At 55.7% G+C, this 27335-nt stretch overlaps 1 protein-coding gene across 4 annotated transcripts in view; it reads left to right on the top strand.

Moving 5' to 3' along the window:
- The first annotated feature begins 5356 nt into the window (after positions 1-5356).
- The window catches only part of UBE2F (ubiquitin conjugating enzyme E2 F (putative)), a 40418-nt gene continuing 18439 nt past the window's right edge, over positions 5357-27335 (top strand). Inside the window, exons 1-4 of one of the 4 annotated variants that reach the window (XM_058665192.1) lie at positions 5357-5515; positions 8897-9030; positions 16517-16546; positions 21057-21122. In XM_058665192.1, the coding sequence (XP_058521175.1) occupies positions 8913-9030; positions 16517-16546; positions 21057-21122 (214 nt within the window). In that variant the 5' untranslated portion in view covers positions 5357-5515; positions 8897-8912. The remainder of the gene's footprint in view (positions 5516-8896; positions 9031-16516; positions 16547-21056; positions 21123-27335) is intronic. The other 3 variants (XM_058665194.1, XM_058665193.1, XM_058665195.1) reach the window with 3 other exon arrangements.

The raw sequence follows: 27335 nt of genomic DNA on the forward strand, positions 1-27335 counted from the left end.
GCAGGGGCGCTCTGTGTGTGGAAGACTTCTGGCTTTGGGGTGTCTGCTGCCCTGCTGAGGAGGCAGTGCCAGGTCAGTCGCTGCCAGCACCGCAAGTAGAGGCCCAGGCCCCTTCCCTTGCCAAGCAGGACCTGTCATCCTGCCCAGGTGCCCCTGCAGGCCAGCATGAGGGAGGTCGCCTGGAGGGGTCAGCTGGCTGCTGTGGGTGACACCGCTAGGCCCCGGGGGCTCCAGTTGTGGGCCTGCCTTGTTTGGTGGAGTGTTCACAGAAACTCCAGCAGACGGCAATTTCAGCCACACACTTTGAAGGGATGCTCCGTGGGACACGCAGTGCCTTTGCCTCATTTGGCTGCTGAACAAACTGCTGCTTTCAACAGCACATTCTCTAAGCAGAGCTGAACCAAGGTACCAACAGGTGTCTGACCCTGCAGAGCTGCCTTAACCGAAAACCTGCTCAACTGGACGCTGTGCTGGACGTTTGTGGGTTTGAACAAAGACAGCTCCATTCCTGCCCAGTTTCTGGCCGGCCAAGTTCGCCCTGCGTTCCTGGTGAGTCCCCTCTCTTTACTGTTTCCAGTAAAGGCACTGGATCCGATGGGGTTGGAGCTCCCCTAACGAGCTCATTGTGCCCTCATTCTGTTCCAGAAGGCCTTACCTACAGACACAGTCAGGTCACTGGGGTTACAGCTGAGGATGCAAACTTCAGGGGGAGCCAGTTCAGCCCGACACAGCAAGGCTGTGCTCCCAAGAGCTTCAGGTAAGCATCCGGGTGCTTTGTACCCCGACTGCGGCAGGCCACCTGCGCCCTGTGGCTCGGCCCCTTTTCCACATCACTGCACCTTTGCCTCCAGCCTCGCACTCCTGCAGAGGCACCAACTGGCCTGTCCGTGTGGAGCACCAGAGGGGTGAGTCAGGCTTGTCTGGACCACCTGGACAGTCTCATCTCGAGACAGTCCATGTACTGTCAGCCTGGCACGCCCTCTTGCTGTGTAAAGTCATATGGTCACAGGTTCCAGAAACCATGGCTTCTCACACAGCCAGCCACACAGCGGCGTGCACATACCCCTAAGTTCTCTGCTGGAACTTTTTACCTGAAAGCATGAACTCATCTCGCTAAGTGACCAACACAAAGGAATGTGTCATGCGAAACTGGAGTGGGGAGGATGAGGGCTTGCAGCTCCCGCAGGAATGTTCCTCTAGGGCAGTTAGGAATGGGGGGGAGGGCAGGCAGCACAGCGGGCAGGGGTCGCCAGGGAGCATTGCCCTCATTTCAGGGTCCAGGCCTGCTGTCAGCTAGACTGTGCGGTCCTTGCGACAACACGCAAGGTGAAGCCTCTCCCTGGGGCACCCGCATCCCATATTGGGGTACCTGGCATGGAATCCTGCCTTGGCCTCTGACCCTGCTTCTTGCTGCCGCACACTGGCACCCACAGAGGAGGCCTGAATGCAGCTGCTGGCTCCTGGCTTCTGCTGGGCTCAGTCCTGCTGATGCAGGCATCTGGGGGATAAACAAACATGGAAAATTCCTCTCTCTCTCTCTCTCTCTCTCTCTCTATATATATATATATATATATATATATATATATATGTATGTATGTATGTATATCTGTCTTTCAAACAGAAAATAAATGATTTTTTAAAAGATTTATTTATTTTTCTTGGAAAGGCAGATCAGATTGATGAAGAGAAGGAGAGACAGACAAAAACAAAACCCTTCCATCTTTTGGACCACATCAGCCAGAACCAAGCCTGTCAGGAAGCCAGGAGCTTCTTCCCGGTCTCCCACGCAGGTGCAGGGTCCCAAGGCTTTGGGCCATCTTCCACTGCTTTCCCAGGCCACAGGCAGGGAGCTGGATGGGAAGTGGAGCTGCCGAGACACGAACTGGCTCACATATGAGATCCTGGTGCTTGCAAGGTAAGGATTTAGCCATTCAGCCATCATGCTTGGGCCCAAAATAAATACAATTTTTAAAAGAAAAACGAAGAAAAGAATGCATCCAACATTGCTTTGGGCTGAATTATGGATCTTTAGTTTGTAACTCAGTCCTTTTCCTCCACAGGGCATCTTCTGATTTTTTTTAGAAATAAAAGCAAGGATGGTGTACCCCTTAGCAGCCAGTTGCAAGCGCAGCGGGCAGTTAGCATGCCAGTGTGTCACTGAAGCCGCCCCACTCTGGGTGGAAGTGCTGTTGCCGCCTGGACGGCCTTTTACGTGATTGTTGGTGAGGGGAATGGCATTGAGCCGCTGAGGTACTGCCCCAGGCCGCCCTCCCCTCACGCCGCAGGGGACACCTTGGGTGTTGCCTCTTGGCTTCTGACCCTCAGGGCCTCCCAACACCTGCAACCTCTGCCAGCCACGTTTTTGGTTTCATCTTAGTTCAGATTAGACCCTGGACACTGCTTTTAGCCCTGCAAGGCCTGATCAACTTTTCTCCTTGCTAAAGCACTCCACTTTCACAAGCGTGTAGTACTGGATCCTTGGCACCTGCTGCAGCGTCCCCTGCTGGACTCTAAGGGGATGCTGGCGGCCAGCAGGGGGACCCTAGCCTCTCCCCAGCCAGCTCTTTAGAGCTCAGGGTTCCAGCTGTGTCCACTCCCGCTGCCTTCCCCTCTACAGCAATTTACCAAGTGCTAGTCTCCCCCCGTGGGCCTGTGCATTGTATAAGCTCTCCCCTTGAGCCGGGAGTCGCTGAACCTGTGTCCTGAGCCGCATGCCCCCAGGACCGGCACCTGACTGGAACAACACCGGGTAAGGGGCAGCAGATGCTGGCCAAGGGGGACCCGTCTTCCTACACACTTCTGCCTCTGGTCTCTCTGGGGCTGTTTCCTGATCTGTTGAACGAGAGCCTGCGTTTGGCACGTCACAAGGTCTTGCCAGAGGAAGGACAGTGTGTGCTGGAGGGAGTAGCCCTGAGTCCACCGGGTGGGGCCATGCTGATTCAGCCAGACCACAGAGTCAACCTCCAGGGCTCATGTCCCACTGCAACCCAGAGCCAGGCCAGCCCACTCTGCTGAGGGAGGTGGGGAGCGGCTGGCCGGGACAAGCCTGACCCTCCAGGGCGTCAGTTGACCATCCCAGACTGAGTGTGGAAGCCAGAACCCTAAGTGTGGCTGTGTTTGGAGGTGGAACCCCTGAGTCATCGTGCCACGGGGGCAGGCCCTGGCACTGGTGACGACGCCCTGTCTCAGAGAGCCTGCATTCGACCTGGGCTCCGCCCCATCCCTGCATCCTGCAGGAGGGGGCGGGGTGCGGATGGCTAGGAGGCAGTGGGGGTGAGCTCACCCATATGGGAGACCCACGTTTCATGCTCTGCTCTGCCTCCCAGTGAACCAGCCCTTCCTGTCTCTCTCCAAGCAAAACAGGAGGAAGAGGACCCAGGGAAGCCCTTTGCTGAGCACAGGGAGGCCGCTGGGCACACGGCTGGGCAGCAGCTGCCCCAGGGACTACAGAATGCTCCCCGGAGTAGACTCCACCTCGCTGGCCTTGAGTTTACTTCTCAGCCTCCCAACTGTGAGAGGATTGATGGACACCTGTTGTTTAAGCTCCTAACCGATCTGGGGCCACACAGACTGCCACCTGCAACTTTACTATCCCACATGGGCGCTGGCTTGTGTCCTGCCTGCTCTCAGAAAAGCAGCGAAGGATGGAGCCCCTGTCCTCCCCACCGGGAGACTGGAATGAAGCTCCTGGCTCCCGACTTCAGGCTGGATTCATCCTGACCTGTGCGGCCATCTGGGGAGTGAACCAGCAGACGGAAGACCTGTCTCTTTGTATTACTTGTATTTCAAATAATAAAAATATGCGGAAGTTTTACAGAGAAAAGCAAAAGCTCTGTGTGGTGCTGCCCAGCAGCCTGAGCTGGCCACCACATGGGCTGAGGTCAGAGATGCGGCCCCAAGCCCAGAGGGTACTGGGCCCTGGTGCCAGGGTGCCCATGGCAGGCTGCTCCTAGCTGCAGCGCCCAGGCCCTGGGCCAGGCTGTACAGCCCCCTCCCGCTTGTTCTGTTCTGACAGAACACCACAGATGGGGTGACTGCTAAGGACCAGGCTGAGCCGTCCATGGCCAAGGTGCTGGCAGCCCCCAGGGCAGAAGGGACACCCCTCGGAAGAGGCAGTCCCCCCCATGCCTCCTTCCGTGAGCCCCCACTTCCCAGCACTAATGCATTGGGGAAGTGGTTTCTCACGCATGTTACCAAGGGGACAGGAACAGGGACAGCTGGCAGTTCCTGGTGTGGCTAAGGGGGTAGGAGGACACTTGGTGGACATGCCCCGTGCCCCCACCCTGCTGTCCTCTGGGAGGCTTGTCCCTGCAGTCTGGCCAGTCGCTCTAGAACGTGAGTCAGATGGGCTGGGGCAGCCTCCTCCAGCCGCCAGCGCCCCGGAATGTCAGGCAGGACCCCAGCTCCACAGGGGCAGCTGGGGGACAGCCCTCTGGGCCTCGACCTTCTAAATCTGGGTGAGAGCCAGGGCAGGTTGGGACTGTGCCCGCTGAGAGCCAATCCCGGTGCCAGGCTGCAGGGTTCAAGTCCCACTCGTGCCACACGGCATGCCTCGGTACCTCACCGGACAAGGTGGGGTAACAGAGCCCCGGCTTTAGGAGGCAGCTCTGAGAGCGAGCCAGGGGAGGCCGGAAGCGGCAGGCAGGTGCACGTCCCACCCAAGCTGCCAGCGGCCCAGCGGTGCAGGCCTGCTCCCTGCATTCCAGGGGTGCCTCCGCCCTCGCCAGCCTCGCTTCAGGCTCTTATCTGCTGTCGCCAGGGCTCTGTCGGCAGGTGTGGGCGGGTGCCAGGCTGACTCAGGGAAAGTCACACACGTGGGGCACCAACAAGAAGGGGGCACCCTCAAACTAGGGGTCGCAGCGCCTGCCCTCCGTGCAGCTCACGCAGCTAAAGCCTGTAGAAGGAGAAGCTGACACGGCCAATCCCCTCCTGCCCAGCCGTCCAGCCGCTCCCGGGCGTCCCTCCCGTTGTCCCCGACCCCGGCCCGGGACCAGGCGACGCGAGCCGTGGGCGACCCCCGGGCCTCCCACCGGGTCAGGGCCTGGCCGGGAAGCCCCGCCCCCGGCCGCCGGTAGCCAATCAGCTAGGGCCACAGCCACATGTCCCCACCCCCAGCCGCGCGCTCTACCAATCAGCGAGGTTCTCACCGCGCTCTTCCTCCCGCTGTTCTCGAATCGAGCTCCCAATAAAGTTCTCGGCCTCGTTGATTTTTTTTTTTTTTTAAAGCGCCCGCTGTCCTCGCGGCCGCTGCCGGGGGAAGATCGAGTGTCCGCCCCGCCACTTCCGGTCCCGCCGCCCGCCCGGAGCCGGCGCGGGCCTGAGGGCCGTGAGGAACCGTGAGGGGCCGTGAGGGCCGTGAGGGAGTGTGAGGGCCGTGAGGGCCGTGAGGGCCGCGAGGAGGCCTGAGGGCCGCGAGGAGCCCTGAGGGGCCGCGTCTCGCCGCCGCCGCCGCCGCCGCTCGGGCCGGGCATGGTGTTGGGCGCCGGGCGCGCCTCGCCTGTCTCCGGGGGCCCAGGTGAGAGGCGGAGGACGTCCCGAGGCCCAGGCCGGGGCGCGGCGGCGGGGTCTTGGGCGCGGCGCGGGAGCGGGGCTCGGGACACCGGCGTCCCGGAGCAGGGAGGCTGAGGCCTTGGGGTGCGGAGGGGGAGGCGGGTGGGGGCCCCGGGAGCCCCGAGGGGCGGAGCTGCTGAGCCGGGGCTGCTGCGGGGCGCGGGGGCGGCCCGAGGCCGGGTGTGTGGGCCCGACCCGCCGAGGGGACCCCGCCGGAGCAGGGCCAGCCTGGCCGCCTGCACCGGGGGAGCGGAGCTGCCGGCGATGAGGCCGAAGGGCCGAGGTGTCTGAAGCGGGTGTGGGTCAGCCGGCCTCTTGCCAGCGCCTGCGTCCAGAGCGGCCGCGGCTGGTGCGATCGTGATTTCTCAGAAGCGGGGAGATAAGGAGCGAGGGCCGCCAGCTCCCTGGAGCCCGGGCGGTGTCGGCCGGCAGGGGTGCGAGGCCCTCAGCAGCAGCGCCAGGGTGGGCCGGGGCTGGGGGGCGCTGGGCACGTGCAGGCCTGCTGGGGGCCTGCCCGCCTCGGTGCCCGCCTCGGTGCCCGCCTGCGCAGCGGCCGATGCAGTGGGCGCATCCTTGGCCGGGCCTGCCGTGATGCGGGGAGGTGCTGGTCCGGGCGCGGGACACAGCAGCACGGCCGTCCGGCTGCGGCCGTCAGGCAGCACCTGCTAAGAGCATCGCAGGGCGCTGAGGCGGGAAGGTGGCTGCTGCCCGAGGGTCCCTCCCTGGGAGGTGACACGGTGACCGTGTGCCACGTGGAGGTCTGCTTGGGGAGGTGGCATGGTAGGCTGAGGCTGAAGACACTGGAGCTGGGTGAGCTTTACTGAGTTATGATCCGAGCTGTTCTAAGCTGCGTGTGTGAAGTGTGACATTGCCCAGTCCTGAAGCCAGGACCCCACTGCGGGAGCGCTGCTTGGACAAGCCGCCTTGAGGCCCCCTGTCCCGGTGCACACGGGCAGCGCGGTGGGAGTCCTCCCGGGCAGAGGGCTCCAGGGGCGCTGAGCGCAGGGTGGGAAGGTGCGCCTGCGTTTGGATCAGTGCTGCTGCCTTTGCTTTATGATTCACTGGGAAGGCAGAGAGGAGGGCTGGAGCTGGGAAGCTTGCACCTGCAGCAGCCAGGCCAGCCCGGGCCCAGGTCAGGAGCCAGGCGTTGCGTTCGGGCTTTGTGTGTGGGTAGCAGCCGCCTAGCTACCTGGGCGCTCCTCCAGGCTGCTTGGCCCAGTAACGGGGCTGCTGGGTTGGAAAGGCAGGGCTGCAGGGACTGCCCTGCGGGGGTGTGTGCAGGTCCGCCACAGCTCAGCAGCACGCTCCCACGCCTGGCGGGGTGCTGCAGGGGACTGTGAGTGTTCTAGGCAGGGCAAGGCCCTGGCCCTCAGAGAGCCACTGCCTGATACAGGTGGCAGTGCCTTGGATGGCTCTGAGGGACTCGCAAAGATCTGGGTCACAGGTGTCTGAAATACTAATGAGGAGAGGCTTGATTCTTGTATTGGACTTTTAGTATTGTTACTTCAGAGTAGTTCTGGACCTAAGGCAGACTTTTCACTGAAATGTGCATCAATTGTCTTTAATGAAAAGAAGTTTGTGGAGTCCTCTCCGGCTGTAGCCGTGCCAGGGCGGCTGGGTCCAGAGAACGTGGCCTCTGCTGGGCATGGGGTGGCGGGAAAGCTCTACATGCGTGCGGAGTGTGTGGACTTTCTCAGTTTTATTGTGAGCTTAGAGGTCAGTAAAGAGAAGCTTGAAGGCGTTGCTTTCTCTGGGTTCCCCTGAGAAGAGAATCTAGTTTGGGGTGTTCATTGTGACTTCCTCTTGATGTGGCTGGTACCAAGAAATGTAACTCTGTTCAGTGAGCTACAATGTAAATAAGAGATGTAGCTACATTCAACAAGCTACAGTGTCTCCAGCTTTCCTCAGTGAGGAGGGCACAACCTCGGGGTGCCCCTCATCCTCTAGGCTCAGCCCGGAGGTGTGGATGTACTAGCGGGCGTGCCAGTGCACGGGCCCTGTGCAGTCCCTGGGGAGGCCCCCTGACTGTGGGCTTGGCACAGAGGGGGCACGGGGCCCTGTGCAGTCTCTGGGGAGGCTGCCTGACTGTGGGCTTGGCACAGAGGGGGCACGGGGCCCTGTGCAGTCCCTGGGGAGGCCCCCTGACTGTGGGCTTGGCACAGTGGGGGCATGGGGCCCTGTGCGGTCCCTGGGGAGGCTGCCTGACTGTGGGCTTGGCACAGAGGGGGCACGGGACCCTGTGCAGTCCCTGGGGAGGCTCCCTGACTGTGGGTTCGGCACAGTGGGGGCACGGGACCCTGTGCAGTCCCTGAGGAGGCTCCCTGACTGTGGGCTTGGCACAGAGGGGGCACGGGACCCTGTGCAGTCCCTGGGGAGGCTGCCTGACTGTGGGCTTGGCACAGTGGGGGCACGGGGCCCTGTGCAGTCCCTGAGGAGGCTGCCTGACTCTGGGTTCGGCACAGTGGGGGCACGGGGCCCTGTGCAGTCCCTGGGGAGGCCCCCTGACTGTGGGCTTGGCACAGAGGGGGCACGGGACCCTGTGCAGTCCCTGGGGAGGCTGCCTGACTGTGGGTTCGGCACAGTGGGGGCACGGGGCCCTGTGCAGTCCCTGAGGAGGCTGCCTGACTCTGGGTTCGGCACAGTGGGGGCACGGGACCCTGTGCAATCCCTGAGGAGGCTGCCTGACTGTGGGCTTGGCACAGAGGGGGCACGGGGCCCTGTGCAGTCCCTGGGGAGGCTGCCTGACTGTGGGCTTGGCACAGTGGGGGCATGGGGCCCTGTGCAGTCCCTGGGGAGGCTCCCTGACTGTGGGCTTGGCACAGTGGGGGCACGGGGCCCTGTGCAGTCCCTGGGGAGGCTGCCTGACTGTGGGCTTGGCACAGTGGGGGCACGAGACCCTGTGCAGTCCCTGAGGAGGCCCCCTGACTGTGGGCTTGGCACAGTGGGGGCACGGGGCCCTGTGCAGTCCCTGGGGAGGCCCCCTGACTGTGGGTTCGGCACAGTGGGGGCACGGGGCCCTGTGCAGTCCCTGGGGAGGCTCCCTGACTGTGGGCTTGGCACAGTGGGGGCACGGGGCCCTGTGCAGTCCCTGGGGAGGCTCCCTGACTGTGGGCTCGGCACAATGGTGGTGCAGCGTGTGTTCATTTCTCAACTCTGCCTTTTTACAGTTTTGCTTCAGGCCTAGGGTAGAGCTAGGCCCTGGCAGGAGGGTTACTCAGAGCCTTCATGGAAGGGCCAGCCTTGGTGTGTGCAGAACTTGTCAGCACATCAGCATGGGCACAGGCTGCGTTTTCTGTGGTGCCCGGTCGCTGTGTGGCGCTCCTTGCCGACCCATGTCCTCTTTCAGGGCGAAGGTGGCAGGGATGCTCACCCTGGCCAGCAAACTGAAGCGGGACGACGGTCTCAAGGGGTCCCGGACGGCAGCCAGCGCCCCGGACTCCACCCGGAGGGTTTCAGTGAGAGACAAGCTGCTTGTGAAAGGTAAGTGCTGTCCCTGGGGGCAAATGGAATTTACCAGAAGCTCTCTTGGAACATACTGCAGACTGTTGCTGAATAGCAATGCCTGTTGAAAAAGATTTTGAAGTATAATGTGCTTATTGTCGCTTATAGAATCAGGACCTTGTGGAAGTTTCAAGGAGATGGCACGACAGACCTGAGATATCTTGTCGGGCAGGTGCCATGCAGGTGCACGGCTCGTCTTGGCGCCGCCCTGGTCCTTCCCACTTCCCTCCGCACAGCATGGGGCTTCTGGTCTGAGAAGTGGAGGGAGGTGCTGGGGCGTCTGTGGGGAGCCTACGGCAAGCCCCTGGCGGAGTGAGTCCTCGCAGACTCGGTCACAACAAGGAGTGGTATCCTGTGGCTGAAGCCGTCTGCACCGTCCTGGCTGGGAAAGGAAGACTGTCTGTGGAGACTGTTGAGAAGTTTGCAGTGCTTGACGGGGTGTGAGTGAGTGAGTGAGGAAGAGTTCTGCATCCATTATTGAGTTAGTTTGTACAGCACGTCCGAGCACAGGAAGTGTTTCAGGTTCATGAGGAGACAAGGCTGCCCTGGAGCTGCTCACAGCTTGGACACTTCTGACAGGTGTTTACATTTCCCATACCTGAGGGCAAGAGGGTCTGAGCACTGTGTCAGAACTGCCTCACGGTGAGCGATGACACGCGGTTCACCCTCAGGGCGGGAGACTGGCATGGGGTGGAGACAGTGGACTTCCCAGACACGGATACTCGCTGGGTTTGTGCAGACATAGGATGGAGTAAGAACGGTTCTTGGTTCTGTTTTGAACCTCCTACTCCTCCCTGTGGAGTACAACTCTAGATTGTGCTCGGGTTGCTACAGCACTGGAGGTTCACCTGGTGAGGACCGGGGGCACTTGGCCTCGTGGGCCTCGAGTCTCCTCAGATCCTGGCTTCAGGGCTTCTGGCTGTGGAGGCATCTGGAGCCTGTGGGCTAAGGGGCTTGGTGGTGTTAGTCTGGAGCCACGGTGAGGTCAGAACAGCCGGGGAAGAGCAGGGGCATGCTGACGGCTAGATTGGCGCATCCTCTTGACCCCATCCTGGCCATGGCTAGGAAGCTTTGGTGCACTGGCCACCCCAGACCAGGCCCTTTCCTGGCAATGTCTTAGTCCATTTGTGGAAGGGCGTATTTATCATAGTTCTCAAGGCTGCAGTAGCCTAAGTCACCAGGATGGCATGTGTGGTGGCGACTGTCCGCACCTTCAAGATGTGCTCTGTGTCTGCGTCCTCCAGAGGGGGCAACAGCCTCATGGTGTGTGAGACGGCAGGGCCCAGAAGCCCGCCCATGGGATCTCCAGCCCTGGCTGAGGACAGAGCCCCTGTGGGGGCCCGCCCGCCTGTGAGCACCACCACACCTGAGGTGCACATTTAACCACAGCAGGTCCTGGTAGGGTCATCCTTGTGGACTCGCTGAGCCATGCCAGGTGGGCATTCATCCTGCAGCCGCAGAGAGGTCAGGAAGCCTACCCAGGCCTCAGCTGTGTGCCGGTGGGACCGCAAGTCCTGGGTGAGCAATGTCATAAGGGCTCTGAGCTCTCGACAGGGTCCTGCTGGGAGTGACCCTAGGACCTGACAGCTCAGGGATCCCCGAGTCTCTTCAGGACGACCTGCCCAGCTCTGAGGCGGATGCCGGACTGGGTTGGCAGTCCAACAGTGGTTCTCTGAGCAGGCAAGAGCTGTCAGCGGAGACACAGGACCAACCCTGGGGGGTTGCTCTTCCCCTCTTCCCTGGGCTCTGGGACTCAGGAAGGCTCTAGGGCCCAACGCACTTACAGGTATCAGTACTAGACTTGGTGGCCACCCCTCTTGTAACCTTCTTTGCTGGGCTTGCTAAGTGGTAAGTGGTATATGGGCTTGGCAGGGGCGGGGGGGAGGTAGGGTGGGCAAGGGTGGGGCTGTGCGCTGATGGCCATGGTCGCCTGGACTGGACTGGACTGGCTGAGTGGTGAGTGGGCTTTAGGGAGGTAGGTGGACTGGGGCGGGCTGTGCTCTGGCAGCTGTGGTTGCCTGGGCTGCTCTGAGCGTGTTTGCTGTGCGGCTTGCCCTTGGGAGTCTTGTTGCCTTGCCGCTGGCTGCTGTGGCCTGCAGCGCCTGTGGATTGTGCTGGTGGCAGTGGTGCTGTGGAGGGAGAATGCCACAGAACTGGCTGGGCGGCCCAGGGAGTGCTCTGGGGTCTTCCTCTCCCTGCGAACTCTTTGTGGAGCTTTTAAGGCCAGCAGGATCGCTGCCATTGGCGTTGCTCTCCTGGGCTGGTGCGAGGATCAGCGTGTTGTAGAAAAGTCTGTGGGGACTTAGTGCCATGGCTGGGTTTCTGGTTGGGGACAGAGGTGGTCGTGCAGGGCAGTTATTACAGAGCATCCTTGAGACGACCCTGGTGGAGGGGGTAGAGCTGTGCCAAGCAGCTGTAGAGCTTGCACACTGGCCAAACCTTCCTATATGTGTCTGTCAGCGTGCAGCGGGCTGGGGTCAGAGGTCAGGAAGGGCCTGCTGGCGCCGAGACGGTCCCTGTGCTGCATCACAGTGGGCGATACCCACACCAGGGCTCTCCAGAGTAGAGCCTGCAGGGCAGACCACCAACACTGACAGGCCAGGGTTGGCTGGTGTGGTGCCTTACTGGCCTGCGATGTGGGCTTTGGCTGTGCGACAGAGCCACTGCACAGGGGGTCTTATTTTTCTTGGAATAGTGGGCCCAAGTCTGAAGGGTGACAGGAGGCTGGTGTCATCTCTCCCTGTTTGACCTCAGGCTCCCAGAAGCTCCAGGGCTGCTCTGGAGTGGGCATGCTAGTGTTCCCTAGGGTGCCTTCCGGGCCAGAACTGGGTGGGTGCTGGGAGAAGCAGTTCTCGGAACATGCGGGTCACTGAGGAAGCAGGGTGTTGGGTCTGTGTGTTTCCTGGAGGCCTGGCCGGGCAGTCCTTGCCAGAGCTGTCTGTGTGACTGGTGGGTGTGTGTCTGGCCTGAGCCCGTCAAGGTCAGAGTCCAGTGGTGCTCCCCACCCCTAGGAACACCCTGCTGGGCAGAATTCACTGCTGGCTGGCTGTCCAAGGTTAGCACTTTTTCCTGTGCCGGCTGAATGTACACTTGTCCCCATGATCTCTCACTTGTTCCTTTTAACACCAGTGCATTGTCAGGGGCCCTGGGAGGCCTCTTGGGACTGCTGGGCTGACAGGGTCCTTGTTCATGTTCAGATTTGGGGTGGAGCTTGTTCACGGTCAGCTCTGGGGTCAGGGAATGTCACCTGTGGCCCAGGTGACTCCTGACAACCTTCTCTGGCTTTGGCTGGAGGGGACGGGTGTTGTGTGTGCCCTCCATGCTCTGGGCTCGCTCCTCGGGGAGGGGCTGGGCCACCCGCCCACCAGACTTCCAGTGTTCCCTCCAAGTGGGCTGCTGGTTCCGAGAGGCAATCCTGTTCTTTGTGGGCCTTTCGTTGCTTTGTAACATGCTTGTCGTATACCCCCAGGCCCGTGCTGGGAGAGCCACCTGTTCCCCAGAGCTGCTTTTTCCTGCTGCCTTCGCCCAGGACGCTGGCGAGTGGCCAGTGCTGGCCCTGGCTTCATTGCAGCACTCGACAATGTGAGGCTGGGGGAGTAATGTGCTGTAAAATGGGTTTAAAAACTCCAGCAGGACCGGCTCTGTGGCATAGTGGATAAAACTGCTGTCTGTAGTGCCCATACCCCATGTGGGTGCCACTTCGAGTCCCGGCTGCCTCACTTCCCATCCAGCTTCTTGCTTATGGCCTAGGAAAGTAGTAGAAGATGGCCCAAGTCCTTGAGAGGCCTGGAGGAAGCCCCTATTGTTGAGACCAGCCCAGCTCCAGTGATTGCGGCCATTTAGGGAGAGAGCTGGCGGATGGGAGAGGTTTTCTTTCACTTACTCACTCACTGTCACCTTGTAACTCTGCCTTTTAAGTTAGTCAGTCCACCCTGGGTTGGGGGCTATAGCAGTGACTGACATGGGGGTGAGCAGTTAGCCACGGACTGGCCTTTACCTGCTTTGGCTGAGGCTCAGTGCCAGTGAGGTGGGCCTGGAAGGCTCGGCAGCTCCTTCGTGTGCCCTGATGGCCCAGCAGGGCAGGGAGGACTTGTGCATGCCATGGGTGAGCAGTCGGGTGGCCTCTGCTGGAAACAGGCGGCACGGGCGCTGGGGTTCCTGCTCGGTGCTGCTGCGCTCTGCTGCAGGGCTACAGCCGCGCTCCTCAGAGTGTGGGGCTGGGAGCCTTGGGAGTGCGGAGGGAATGGCGTGTCTCCCCGCTTTCTGGAGGGACTGATGATGTCCTGTGACCCACATATGTCCTAGATGAGGGGCTGCAGGAGTGCAAAAGAGGTGCGACTGAGTTTGAATGCCTGACACAGGGCAAGAGTGGTGTTGGTTTAGTTCTGGCCTGCAGGAACATCTCTGGAGGCCAGGGTCACATGGGAGGAAGCAGCCAGGCCTTGTGGGAAGTTGCTGGGTTGCCACCCGGGCAGAAGGTCCTGGCCATTCTGCCTGGAGTTGTCTGATGGGGCTAGGGCTAGGGCTGGCTTCTGTGACTGGCCTGCAGGCCAGTTGGTCTCAGGCATTGGTTTCTCATGGTTCCGCAGGCTGGAAGGCCAGGACCAAGTTCGCAGAGGGCACTGGCAGATCTGGCTCCTGGGTGGGTGAGGCTCTCTGGCTCACGGCTGGCTGCCTCTGCACTGTGTCCTGTTAGGGAGAGAGGGCCTAGCACTGTTTTCTCTGGTTAGCCCTGCCCGCCTCACCTCATCTGATCTGACGGTTATCTTATAGCCAGCCGCAGCTTGGATTGTGAATTAATTTTGTGTTAGCATCTCCTGAAGCCCCAGCTGCAGGTATCAGCTCACTAGGGGGCTTAGGACTTTGACATCCAAGGCAGGGGTTCTCTGCAGATTCGCCCGTGGGTGTAATGGCTCCAGCCCCACAGGAGTTCACAGCCTGAGCCCTCACCCTGTTACCCAAGCACAGCATTTGCCCCGCCCAGTGCCAGGGACTGAGCAGGGGCAGGGGCAGGCTGCACGGTCCCACCCATGAGGAAGTGACAGGAGGTTGGGAAGCAGCAGCGAGCCCTGCTGTGTGCAGCCCAAGTGGAATGTGGGGAGTGTGTGCCGAGTGGGGGCACGGCGGGCTCTGCTGTTTCAGGGTAGTCGTGCTTGCAGGGGGCCCTGCGGTTTGAACTTTAGTTGGAAAGGAAGAGTTTCATTCCTCAGCAGGAAGTTTTGCAGCTGTGGAGTTGTGCAAGATGCCAGCGCCTCCCAGAAATGCTGGGCTGCTCAGCAGGAGATGTGTGCACGACTTAGCAGCGGATATCTGTAGATTCTGTTCCTTTACTGGTGCGGCTGGTATCCTTGGCAGAGGGAGGTGTTCAGGTCCTGGATGCTCCACTTCCCATCCACTTCCCATCCAGCTCCCTGCTGGGAAAGCAGTAAAGGATGCTTCAAAGCCTGGGACCCTGCACCCATGTGGGAGACCTGAAAGAAGCTCCTGGCTGCTGGCTTCGGATCAGCTCAGCTCTGGCTGTTGTAGTCTTTGGGAGTGAACCAGCAGATGGAAGATCTTTTTCTCTCTGTCTCTCCTCTCTGTATATAGTCTCTTCTCTGTATATTGTCTACTCTCTGTATATCGGCCCTTAAGTAAAAGTAAATATTGAAAAAAAGAATGGAAAAAGAAAAAGCCACCCAGGTAAAGATAGGCTTTGTTGTAGCAGGGCCAGAAGGCCAAGGGCCTTAAGAGGCTGGGTCTGCCAGATGTCTGGTGTAAGTGGGCCAAGGCAGATGGCCTGGGGCATCGGTGCTTAAGGGCAGGTCCTGGAAGACGGGCCTGTCCTGTATCAGTTGTCTCTCAACAAGGCTGTTGTGAAACGTCCAATCCGCAACTGAGTCCCTACTGTGTGTGAGGGGCTCTCCAGTCCCCCTGCAGGAGAGGCGGTCAGCCTCGTTGCTGCCCTCCCTGGCCCAGCCTTGAGCCCCAGGTCCCCCTGCTCTGGCCCAAGTACTGTGAGGTCGTGGCTCGTCGGGCTCCTGACTTGCCTTCTTGATGCCTCCTGATGTTGAGCACATTTTCATACGCCTGGTGGTCATTTTTATGTCGTCTTTGAAGAAAGGTCCTGTTGTCGCTCCTCTTTTATTCTTGTTATTTGTGTTTTGCTTTTTAACTGTTTAGATCGTAACACCTTACCAGATAATGACTTATCAACATTTTCTCCCAAGCAGCTGGCAGCCTTTTTCATTTTGTTGATTACCTCTGCTGTTGTGCAGGAACTGGTTAGCTCACTTGTTTAGTTTTGCTTTTGCTCCCTGAGCTTTTGTATGATATCCAAAAACAAACAAACGAAACCGATATCTGTCAGGCAATGTATTCCCTATACTTTCCTCAGAAGTTTTAGTTTCAGGATTTATGTTTTAGTGTCAAGTCCATTTGGACTTGGTTGTAGATACGGTGTCAGATCTGCTTTATGCTGTGCGGGTGTTCACCTTGCCCAGTTCATCCTCTGAGGCTGCTGCTTCCCCCATGGCGTCTCCACATCTCATTGATAACATTTGGATTGATTTCTGGCCTTTCTATTCTGTTTCATTGGTCTGCGTGCCTGTTTGTATGTCCATATCATCCTATTTTCAATTACTGTGATTGAAACCAGTGTGCGACTCCAGGTCCATTCTCGAGGCTCTGGCTCATCGGATCATTTGTGGTGTCGGACACATTTCATTTTGTGAAACTGGCATTGGAATTCTGAAAGACATTGCATTGAATCTATACATCACTTTGTGTGGTGTGGGCATCATAACATTAATTCTTCTAGTCCCTGAAGAATACAGGGTTTCTTTGTGTTTATTTGTGTCATCTTCAATTTTTTATAATCAGTGTTTTTTAATTTTCAGTGTTAAATTGGTTAAATTTATTCTGAAATATTTTATTTAAGAAAAAAAAGGTTTACTTATTCAAAAGTCAGAGTTACAAAGAGAAAGCAAGAGATAGAAACAGATTTCCCATTCACTGATTCGCTCCCCACATGGCTGCAGTATCTGGACTGCACCAGGCCAAAACCAGAAGCCAGGAGCTTCATCTGGGCTCCCACGTGAGTGCAGGGCTCCAAGTGCGTGTGCCGTCCTCCAGTGCTGTGGCAGGTGCGTGGGAAGGGCAGTAACTGGGCTTTGAACGAGCGCTCACCTGGGATGCCGGTGGCATGAGAAGACCTTACCTATGAGTAGTTTCTGTGTTGACATGATGATTGTGGTGACGTGGAAGGGAACACTCGAGGACCTTTGCCTGGATTGGCTGGCTTTCTGTAAGTCACTTTTTATGCGTGAAGTCTACTAAATTGGCTAAGTGTTTAAAATGTAGACCAAGTTGCAGTTTAAAGTTTATTTTCTTTCTTCTGTGGTCTAGAGGAAATTGCTAAATTAGAGCTAGTGACTTTATATGGAGTAATTGACTAATATTAACAATAATCTCTTTGTTTCTACAGAGGTTGCAGAACTTGAAGCTAATTTACCCTGTAAGTATAGCATCCCAATTGAACACCAAATACTATGGAAGAATTACACAAAGAAACTTGTTTTAATCACCTTGTGTGGCAAAAAAAAAAAAAAAAAAAAAAAGGCAAGGGAAAGAAGGAACAGCCCTGTTCTTGCGTGTGCTAGGGGCGCATTCCAGGGCATCTAGGGGGCCGAAGTCATGGCGAGTGCTGCATGCGCAAGAAGCCCTCCCCCGGGTTCCCGAGACCCACCCAGCTCGATCTTGTGTGTTGTCCACCTGGGTTCCATGCCACATCCTCCTGGAGTACCAGGCTAGGAAGCGGTAGTGGGCAGTCCTGTTTCTGTTAGAGGTGCTACGTTTTTGGTCTAGAAGGTGTTTGTTGTCATTTGTGTTGGAGGTGGGCTGGCCGCACGGCCTTGACGTCAGCAGGCAGCGGCTGTGCTTGGTCCTGACACACTGGTGCAGATTACCAGGCTGCACAGGCGTGTGGGACATGATGCATTTTCTTATTTGTGAATCATTCTTTCCCAGTCCTTTATATTTCTTAGGACCGTAACAATCTGAAAGTTGTGGGCATTCTAATTCGTTTTCATGTCAGCTTTGTTACCCCCGTGCTGGGTCTGAAACGGGTCAGAGGTTCCAGGCCCTGTTGGCAGGGGGCGCCTGCCGAGTCTCCTGCTCTTGGGGGGGACACTCCAGAGGACGGGCTGAGAGGGACTCTGCCTGTGGCCCCTTTGGGTGGACGTCCCGGAGGACTGGCTGTCTTGGAGGCCCAGGTGACCTTGCCCATGGCCCCCTAAGCCTGTGTTCCCAACAGTGGAATCAGCTGTGTGTGGTCCACCGTGTAGTATTTGTGACCGAGAGTACATTTCTTACTCTGAGTCTCAGTTTAAAACATGGATGGTTTGACCTTAGTTTTCTTCAACTCAAAACTAAGTGTGGTGCCTTGGAACTCTATTTAAAAATTGTCTTGATGTGCTGAAGTATTTATAGATGAAATGATTAGTTTCAAAATGCTTAAGGGAAACGGAGTTGAGGCAGGGTGGGCGCACTATTGTGTGATGCTTGTCCCCTTGGTCTGCCTGCGTCCATGTGTGCTGAGACTCTCTGCTCTTAGGAGGCGCAAGTAAACTACCTTCCGCTCCCTGGGACCTTACTGTGGGCCTCTGTGTTGAATGTGTGTGCACCTGCAAGCCACAGATAAATTGCCCCTGATAAATGATTCATTCTGTTCTTTTTTTTTTAAAAAAAAAAGACTTATTTATGTTACTTGAAAATCAGATTTACTGGGAGAGAAAGAGAGATCTTTCATCTGCTGGTTCACACCCCAAGTCAGACCTGGGTAGGTCTGAGGCTGGGAGCCTGGAGCCTCTTTGGATCTCCTACATTGGTGCAGGAGCCAAGGTCCCGAGCCGTCCTCCACTGCTTTCCCAGGAGTATCAGCAGGGAGAGGGATCAGAAGTGGAGCATCCAGGACCAGAACCAGTGCCCATATAGGATGCAGATACTGGAGGCCGAGGATTAGCGTGCTGTGCCCCTGCTTCAGCCCCACTTGTCATGTTTTTAAAGATCAACCCTCACAGGTGGTTGGGTTTAACTCCTAGAGCCTAGTTTAGATGAACCCTAACAGGTGGTTGGGTTTAACTCCTAGAGCCTAGTTTAGGTGAACCCTAACAGGTGTTTGGGTTTAACTCCTGGAGCCTAGTTTAGATCCAGACATCTCATGATTGGCTTTCAGACCAGGATGTTTCACCTTGAACCTGATGGTCAAGGTGTCAGTTGGAAGCAGTGTGTGCTGCCTGCCCCTCTTCCTGCCCGCTGTCCCCTGCACATTCCTGCATGGTGCATACACGTCCCCCATCCACCCCACCCAGCAAGGATGAAGTGCAGTATTCTAGAGAGGAGGCAGGCGACCCCCGGGCAGATCTTCACTCTGCTTGGTGGTTGGTCTGAAACACTCGCAAAGGCAAGCACGGCGCAGCACTGCCCGGGCGTGTTCACAGCTGGCTTGGAGTGCTGTGCTGCTCGTTAGAGTCTTGGCCTACCTTTGTACAGAGAAAAACTACTCTTGAGTTTTAATGAACCTAAAACGAATCTCACTTTTAACCTTTTGCCTTTTTGAAGCTTAACCTTTTCTTGAGCTTTAAAATTTTTATTTTCTTTAGTAGTTTTACAATTCTGACTCCACTTTGGTAATTTTTTCATTCCTGATTAGAGGAGCTGGTTTCTAATCTATGCTATTGATGTGGGTTCACACCTCAGCCGATACCTAAACAATTTACCTAACCCTAGTTAGATGCTTTTGTTACTTACATTTCAAAGATGCTTTTATCCTTTCAAGTTAAAAATAGGGGAAAAAAAGATTTAAAAAATCATGTGTATACACACACATATATATATATTTGAAAGACAGGATGAAGGAAGAGACAGAGATCTTCCATTTGTTGGTTCAGTCCCCAGATGGCCACACCAACCAGGGCCGGGCCAGGCGGAGCCAGAGTTCTAGCGAGGTCTCCTCTGTGGGGAACGGAGCCACCTTCTGCTTTCCCTGACGCATTAGCAGGGAGCTGGGTCGGGGCAGAGCTATGGGACAGAGCTTGACCCACTGTTTCATAACGGCCCCAAATGAGGCGTGTTCTAAGTATCCCCTGTGCGCTTCTGAATGTGTGACTTGGGGGAAGGGCTTGGACTCTGGTGCCAGCTTTCTCTTCTGCATTGATCAGTTGGAGAGGAAGTGAGCCTGAGCCTTTACCTGCTGGCTCTCCCTTGGGAGCGTGGCCACCCGTGCTGTGACCGCTGCCTCCTAGGGTCTGCATTCCCACTGAGTCCAGGCAGGCCAACACAGGCCGCAGGTCCCTTAGCCATCACTTTAACTGTGAGCCCAACACTCTCCTTTGGCCCCCAGTTTTTTTTGAGTAAGGACTATGGCCACTTTTCCCCACCCCCTGCCAAGGTTTGTTTATTTATTTGAAAGTCAGAAGGTGAAAGGGAAAGACAGAGCTCCTCCATCTGCAGTGCTCCGGACTGGGCCAAGCCAGAGCCCGGAGGGAAGCTCCCTTGGGCGTCCCGCAGGAGTGGAACCACTTATAGTGTGAGCTATGGCTCACTGTTAACAAGTAAACACACTGCAGGGGGCTTTCTTGGAATGCTGGTTTGAGCTCCACTTGCAGTCCAGCCCCCTGCAGCTGGGAAGCAGCTAAAGCTTGGCCCCACAGGGGGACCCCAGTGGGGCTCCTGCCTTCTGGCTTTGGGCTGGGCGAGCCCTGGCCACTGCCCCTGTTTAGGGAGTGAAGCAGCGGATGGAAGACCTCTCAGTCTGTCTACACCCCAGCCCTATCCTCGTTGCTGTGCCTTTCAAAGAAAGAAAGTGACCAGTTTTTTTGAACATTAACATACACAAGATATCACTGACCAGATTACCAAAACAAAACAAAACTTCCTCCTCTTAAATAAGATGCATATTTAATTTATTTTGAATAACCAGTTATTTTAACAGGTTAAGGAAAATTGCTAAAAAAATCTCATCAGTACTTTTGGGGTCAAGCAGGCCTAAACTCTGGTTTTGTCACTAACGGTAAACATTCACAATTTCACGCACACACAGAGTGAGCGTGCCTTTGTCTCTGGGTGTCACTCTCAGGGTCCCACGATCACTGAGAAGGAAATGAGACCTCAGTAGTGGAAGGAGCTGTGATGTAGTTCCTCATTTGGAAATGTCCCTGTGTTGGTTCGTGACCTTGCGCTGGCCTCTCTGTTGTCCTGGCTGCGAGTGCTGGGTCACACGGTCTTAAGGCCACTTCTCAATCTAAGTGTGCAAGTTTATATTACAGAATTCTAAAGCGAGTGTGGAAGACATTACATCACTAGGTAACCGAGGTGCTCTGTGTATTGTCCGAGTTTATAGGTCAATGCAGAGGAGTTGCATGCATTTCCACTCAGATTCCTTGTTCCCTGAGTGGTTCCCACTCTTGGTGCCATTTGCATAAAGGAAGCAGCTATGGGTTCTGGCCAGCCTTCCTGCTCATAATGGCTGCCAGAGGCTCTGAGCTGTGTGGCCTGCAGTCTGTGAGCACCAGCAGGACATGTTGAGGTGCCAGGGAGGTGTGGCGATGTTGAGTTCCAGTGAGCTCCGAGTGGGCGCCTCCCCTTTGCCGTGGTGGGCACGGGTTGGGCTGTGTCTCCGTGCTCGGAGGGCAGAGGGGAATTGGGCCTGGGTTCCTTGTGTTCAGTCAGCCTGTACTCGCATACGCTAGTCTTCTTAAGCTGTGCAGGCGTGGTTAAGTAGCTCAGTGGTTGAGTTTACGAAAGATCTTAGTTGTGACTGTTGAAGGAAAGCCTGTGCATTTGGAGTGAGCTAGAGACAGCTCAGAGTGGAAGAGAATGAGGAAAGCGTGTACTGGCCACTTAGCAGGTTGCTTTAAGCTGCCTGAGTCCACGGGCCGCCTAGGTGCTGTGTGTGGGCCGGGGTGAGCGCCTCGTGGGGACCGCTGGCAGGGCCCTGCCCTCCTGATGTGCTGTCTCTTTTGTAGGTACGTGTAAAGTGCATTTTCCTGACCCGAACAAGCTGCACTGCTTCCAGCTCACTGTCACCCCAGGTAATATGCTGACTTCACACTAACCCTAAAGGCTACCCAAATCTATGATCTGCTTCATTTGTTCTTTAGGTTTTAAAAAAGTTGGACATTCATATGAGTATTCACTTCACATAAAGTTCTGTAGCTTTAGGAAAACAGAGTTAAGTGATCTTAAGGCCCTCGGTGTATATGTCAATAAGCACATAGAGACGGGCCTCTCAGCCGTGTATATGTCAGTAAGCACATAGATGGGCCTCTCAGCCGTGTATATGTCAGTAAGCACAGAGACGGGCCTCTCAGCCGTGTATATGTCAGTAAGCACATAGATGGGCCTCTCAGCCGTGTATGTGTCAGTAAGCACATAGACGGGCCTCTCAGCCGTGTATGTGTCAGTAAGCACACAGAGACGGGCCTCTCAGCCGTGTATGTGTCAGTAAGCACAGAGACGGGCCTCTCAGCCGTGTATATGTCAGTAAGCACACAGAGACGGGCCTCTCAGCCGTGTATGTGTCAGTAAGCACACAGAGACGGGCCTCTCAGCCGTGTATGTGTCAGTAAGCACAGAGACGGGCCTCTCAGCCGTGTATGTGTCAGTAAGCACAGAGACGGGCCTCTCAGCCGTGTATGTGTCAGTAAGCACAGAGACGGGCCTCTCAGCCGTGTATATGTCAGTAAGCACACAGAGACGGGCCTCTCAGCCGTGTATATGTCAGTAAGCACACAGAGACGGGCCTCTCAGCCGTGTATGTGTCAGTAAGCACAGAGACGGGCCTCTCAGCCGTGTATATGTCAGTAAGCACACAGAGACGGGCCTCTCAGCCGTGTATATGTCAGTAAGCACACAGAGAAACAGAAGCTGAAACCATGTACGTACCGTGACGAATGCCCACTGTGTGCCCTTGGTCAGGTCACCAGAGCTCTCAGTGGCAGCCTGCCTGCACACAGTGGAGCTGGTGTCCAGCTCCCTCTGGAGAATGGCAAGGATGGAGTCAGTACTTAGGACTTAGTCTGAGTACCTGCTGTCCTTGATGCTTTAGAGTGCCATCCGCAGGGCACTGCAGGAGGACACATTCTGGGTTAGGCTGGGCAGCAAGAGGCATGGGGGTACCCATTCCTAATGCTGCAGCTCTGAGAGTGACACACGGGCACACTCACAACCCCCCGGAGCTGATCCTGCAGAGTGGGTGCTGAGTGGCCTGGTAGGCAGGGAGAGGGGTGGTGAGATGAAGCAGGAGAGAGCTTCGTGGGTGAGACACTGAGAGCCTCGTCACAGCTCGCCGAGAAATAAAGAATGCAGACATTTAGTCAGTGACACAGCCTGTGGCTGAGTCCTGTCCTGCCTGCCCTGGGGGAAGGTGTGTTTTTCTAAGGAAAATGTGTTATAAAGAAATCAAGGGAGAGCCCACTAATAGATGTGCTTAAAAACTTAAAAAAAATTGTCATGGAGTCAAGGACACAACCTGAATTCCCTTGGTACCAATCCTTCTGAGATGAAGAGAGGACTGGAAGGTGGTTACACTCAGTGAGCCTCGTGGGAAGAGGCCTGTCCCGTGAAGTCAGGACGGTGAGGAAAGGCGATGTATGTCCTGACCGCTGTCCGGAGCCCGCAGCAGGTTCTGGGCACACTGGCATGTCTCCTTGGTAATCCATCCTGTACTGACTGCTACTTGGGGAACCCCTGATCAAGAGTGGTTCAGTGTGCCAAGTCACTGCACCTGCTGAGAGCATTGCCCAGGGGCAGGGCTTCTGTCGCTCCACCCAGTGTCCAGCATGAACTCTGGGAACCTTGGCACTCAGAGACCTTGGCTTCCAGGCCTCTTGCTGTCCAGTCCACTCCCTGATAAGTGATACATCCCATCTGTGTTACAGCTATTGCCACGCCTTTGACGTCCTTCTTGGAAATGGAGCACACTTGTTACAATTTAAGTATTCACTCTTCTTCAGATTAAGAAGTAACTTGTGTTTGGTGTTTGTACTACTTACTAGCCAAGTGTTTGTATTTATAGTAAGTGAACTTGGAAACATTGTCACGAAAAGGCAGCTCAGCCTGATTTTGTGGGGCCTGTGAGGGGAGCTGGGGTGCTTCCTGCCTTGCCTGCAGCCGAGCTGGACTTGCTCTGAAGCCTTAGTCCAAGTGCGCTGGCATTGGGGTGCGAAGTGGGGAGCTGCATCCGTGTTTGTGGCTCAGAGCTCATTCTGGCTGCACCTGCACTGAGTGACTGTCCCGATGGTGCTTGTTTTGGAATGGTCCTTCATGCTTGGGAAAGTAATTTGGTGATGGGGAGCAGACTTAAGTCTTTCAAATACAGTGAGGTGTGTTAGTGCGCCAGTTAGAACAGCTTCAGATGTTTTGAAAAGCTGTGCTCTTGGGTGACCACTGCCTGCTCCATCAGCCAGCAGTGTCTCCTGTCTCTTAGAGCCAGCCTCTGCCACTCTCACCCCACCCAAAATTCATTTCTCCTCGATTGCTATAAATTAGTTCTATTCATGATTGGATCTCATGGAAACAGAATATTAGAAAGATATTTCAGGAAGTCCACGGAAATCAAATTGAAAGATTATATAGACATCCATGTAACCTCTTCCTTTTACAAGTTTTTAATTCACATCTGTTAATGTGTATCATGGTTTTCTCCCCTTTTATTCTTTGCATAAATATGCTATAATTTATTTTCCTCTTGGTGACATTTGGATTCTTTCTGGGTTTGGACTATTCTAAATAAGAATGCTTTGCATATTCACATACAACGGTTTTATGTCATGTTATTTTCTTTTCCTCAAGTGTGGAGTTCCTAAGTCAGGAAAGACGGTAACTTTTAGGAGATTTTCACTGTGTTTGTCATTCACTGGTGAGTGGTGTGTAAGTTTTAATTGTTCCACATTCTTACCAACATTTAGGCACGAACAATGTGTCAAGATTTTAATTTGCATTCTCAGTGACAAATGCTGTAAAGTATCTTTGTTTTTAGCCCCATGGGTGTGGGTGAAGCAGCCGTCTCTTCTGCCAGGTCTGGGTCTTTGAGGGAGTTCTCTCTTTGGTCTGAGTGTCTCTCTGGAAACATCTCTGAGCGCTTTCTCCCATTCTCTCATTCTGCTCAATTTAATGCCATCTAGCGAAGGAGAAAATTTTAATGATGTGAATTTTTTCAGAATTTTTAAAGATATTTTGTGCTGCTTGTGTTCTGTGGAATTTTCATTGACTCCAAGGTTACAGATGCATTCTGCCAGTTTTTATGTAAAGATCTGTGATCCACCTTGAGTTGATTTTTATGTGCAGAGACACAGGTTGAGTTTTTTTTTTGTTTTAATTTTATTTTTGATGATTTTGACATAGTTGATTAAAGTGCAAAGGGTCAAGGGCTAGAGAAAAGTGGGTGAGACCATTGTTTCCACATTCTCTTTTTTCCTTCCTATATCTGGGGGGAGGGGGAGATAAGGGGAGAAGCCACACCCAGCCTCCCAACCGCCTCTGTACCCTGGAATGGGGGACAGCCACCCAATGCCACCCCAGGGTCCCCGACATGGGGCATGCTCCGAGGGTCCTACTCAAGTGGTTTTGATAGTTCAACAATTCTGAATTACTGCCAACGTCACCACTCCAAGTATGATGAAATCTCTCCGGAATCCATTGGTTGATTAGTCTCTACTCCACCTTAGAGTCTCCGTTTGCCCAGGTGTTCAATGCCAACACTTGGCTGGGGTAGTTGATCCATTTGTTCTGTCCTGCATCCTCTGTTGTGGTACCAGGTGTCCTCTGCAGACTCCAGTGTACTGCCATATCCCCCACGTGCACCTGGATATGCTGCCCACTGCTCCGTCTCAGCCACTGAGGAGGCCCAGCTCTGACACATGCACTCCACGGCTAGACCATGGAACCTGCAATTCTCTCCATGATTGGAGTTCTGAGTTCAATGGTTCAGTTGGAGGGATCCGCAAAGAAACCTCATCTGAGGTGATCCCAGAGGAGTTGCCCACGCTCCTCCATCAGAACCTCTCTGATGCCAGATCTCATGCACGTCAGTTAGTGGCCCAGCCGGACTTAGTCCACCTCCTGTCCTAGCAGGAATGGGCTTTTCCTGACTAGCCCTCACCCATTCTAGTTCACACTGTTGAGTGTTACAGCCCAGCCTATCCTGGTCCCACCCAGACACAGCTCACACTTGGCTCAGCAGGGGCAGAGACCTAGCTTAGCCCATCATACATCTACCCTGCTTCTCACAAGCACCAGTGGGTGCTGAAGTCTAGCCCAGTACTGCACACCCCAGACCCAGTCCATACCTGGGCCGAGGAACACTGCAGCTATGTCCAGACCATATTGCTGTGCCCACTCCAGCCCTCACACTCACCAATGGGAGCCACAACCCAACGAGGACATCCCCTTAACTCCCAAACCAGGTGTGTTCCCAGCCACAGATCTCACATGTGCCAGTGGTTGCTCTGACCTAAATTGACATAGCCCCTCACCTGTCTTGGCCTTCAACTTCAGATGCTATAGCCTGGCCTCCCCTGGCCAACCCCCAGTTCCAGCTCTTCACTGGCAGGTGTTACAACCTAGCCCTGCTCAGTCTTCTCCCATCCCTGGCTCATGCACACCACTAGGTGTGACAGCCTAGCCTGGCATGACCTGCACTCTGGCCTGACTTGTGTGCTTGCCAATGGGCTAAAGTCTGTTGACACTGCCAGGTCTGTCCGTTCTAAAACCAATACACACACTTGCCAATGGGTGGAGCTTCCTTGCCAATTTGCCCAATACCCAGGCCTAAACCACATGTTCACCAGTGGGAGCTATGACCCAGTAGGGGAATTTCCCAAGTTCTCCCACCAAGCCCGCTCCCAGACCCGGATCTCATGTATGCCAGTGGGTGCTACGGCCCTACTCAGCACAGCCTACCCCCTCCGTCCTGACCTTTGTATGCTCTGGTGGATGTTGTGACCTGGCCCTCCCCATGCCTTGTTTAGGGTGCCCATGCAGGTGCTGCAGCCTGGACCTGCCCAGCCTGTTTCCAGCCCTAGCAGCCATGACTGTTGAAGGGTTCCATGGTCATGCCTAGCTCAGCCTATCACCACCCCAACTTTTTTTTTTTAGATTTATTTATTTTTATTGCAAAGTCAGATATGTACATTGAGGAGGAGAGTCAGAAAGGAAGATCTTCCATCCAATGGTTCACTCCTCAAATGACCACAATGGCCGGTGCTATGCCGATCCAAAGCCAGGAGCCAGGAATTTCCTCCAGGTCTCCCACACGTGGGTGCAGGGTCCCAAGGCTTTGGGCTGTCCTCGACTGCCTTCCCAGGCCACAGGCAGGGAGCTGGATGGGAAGCGGGGCTGCCAGGATTAGAGCCAGCACCCATATGAGATCCTGGTGCATTCAAGGCAAGGACTTTAGCTGCTAGGCCATTGTGCCGGGCCCACCACCCCAACTCTTAAGCTAACCAGCAGGACCTGTGATTCCACAGGGTTAGGCCCACATATCCCCACAGAATGTACACCTAGACCTGGTTCTCTTGTGTGCTGGTTAGTGTCATGGCCCAGCCTAATATGACCCATTCCCTGTTCCGACACTCACGGTCAGGAACTAGCCCCCAGCGCTAGCTTTTCTGTGGGCCGGTGTGTGGTGGTCCGCAGTGTTCCACGCTAACAAGCCCAGCTCAGATCTCCCCTGTGGGCTGGTGCATCAGTCTGACCCTACGACCACCAGGTCTCACCCCCTTGTTTACCTGCAGGTACAGTGGCCTTGCTGCTGGGAGTGCCTCGGGGGTTGTTGCTCACCTGCAGCACACTCCCATGGTGGTCCTCCCTCCCCCGTATCCCATTGCCCCTTTCCCTAATCAGTCCACAGTCCTTGTACCCAGGAGCACATGGGTTCTTCAGCCCAGTCTTTGAAAGCCCAGTAGATGGTGTGCTGGTCCGGAGCTCTGCCTGCCCACCAGAGTCCCAGGTTCCTGGCATGTGCTGGCCTGGTGCCTTACCCTCCACACCCTCAAGATCCAGGCCCGTTGATCTCCAGGCCTGGTGCACCAACACACCAGGCAGCGTGCTGACCTGGAACCCTCCCCTCACCCAGAACCAAGCATGTGCCGAGAGGTGAGCTTTCAGGTCCCCACGTGCCGCACCTCGCTCCTCGACCGGCTTGGTACAGGAATGGCAGCGGTCCCCCACAGGTTGAGTTTTGTCTGATCTGTGGAGTAATACTCAGTTGTTTCAAAAGTTGTTTAAAGAAAAAAAAAACTTTC

This window comes from Ochotona princeps, chromosome 5, assembly GCF_030435755.1.
Source record: "Ochotona princeps isolate mOchPri1 chromosome 5, mOchPri1.hap1, whole genome shotgun sequence".
Lineage (NCBI taxonomy): Eukaryota > Metazoa > Chordata > Mammalia > Lagomorpha > Ochotonidae > Ochotona > Ochotona princeps.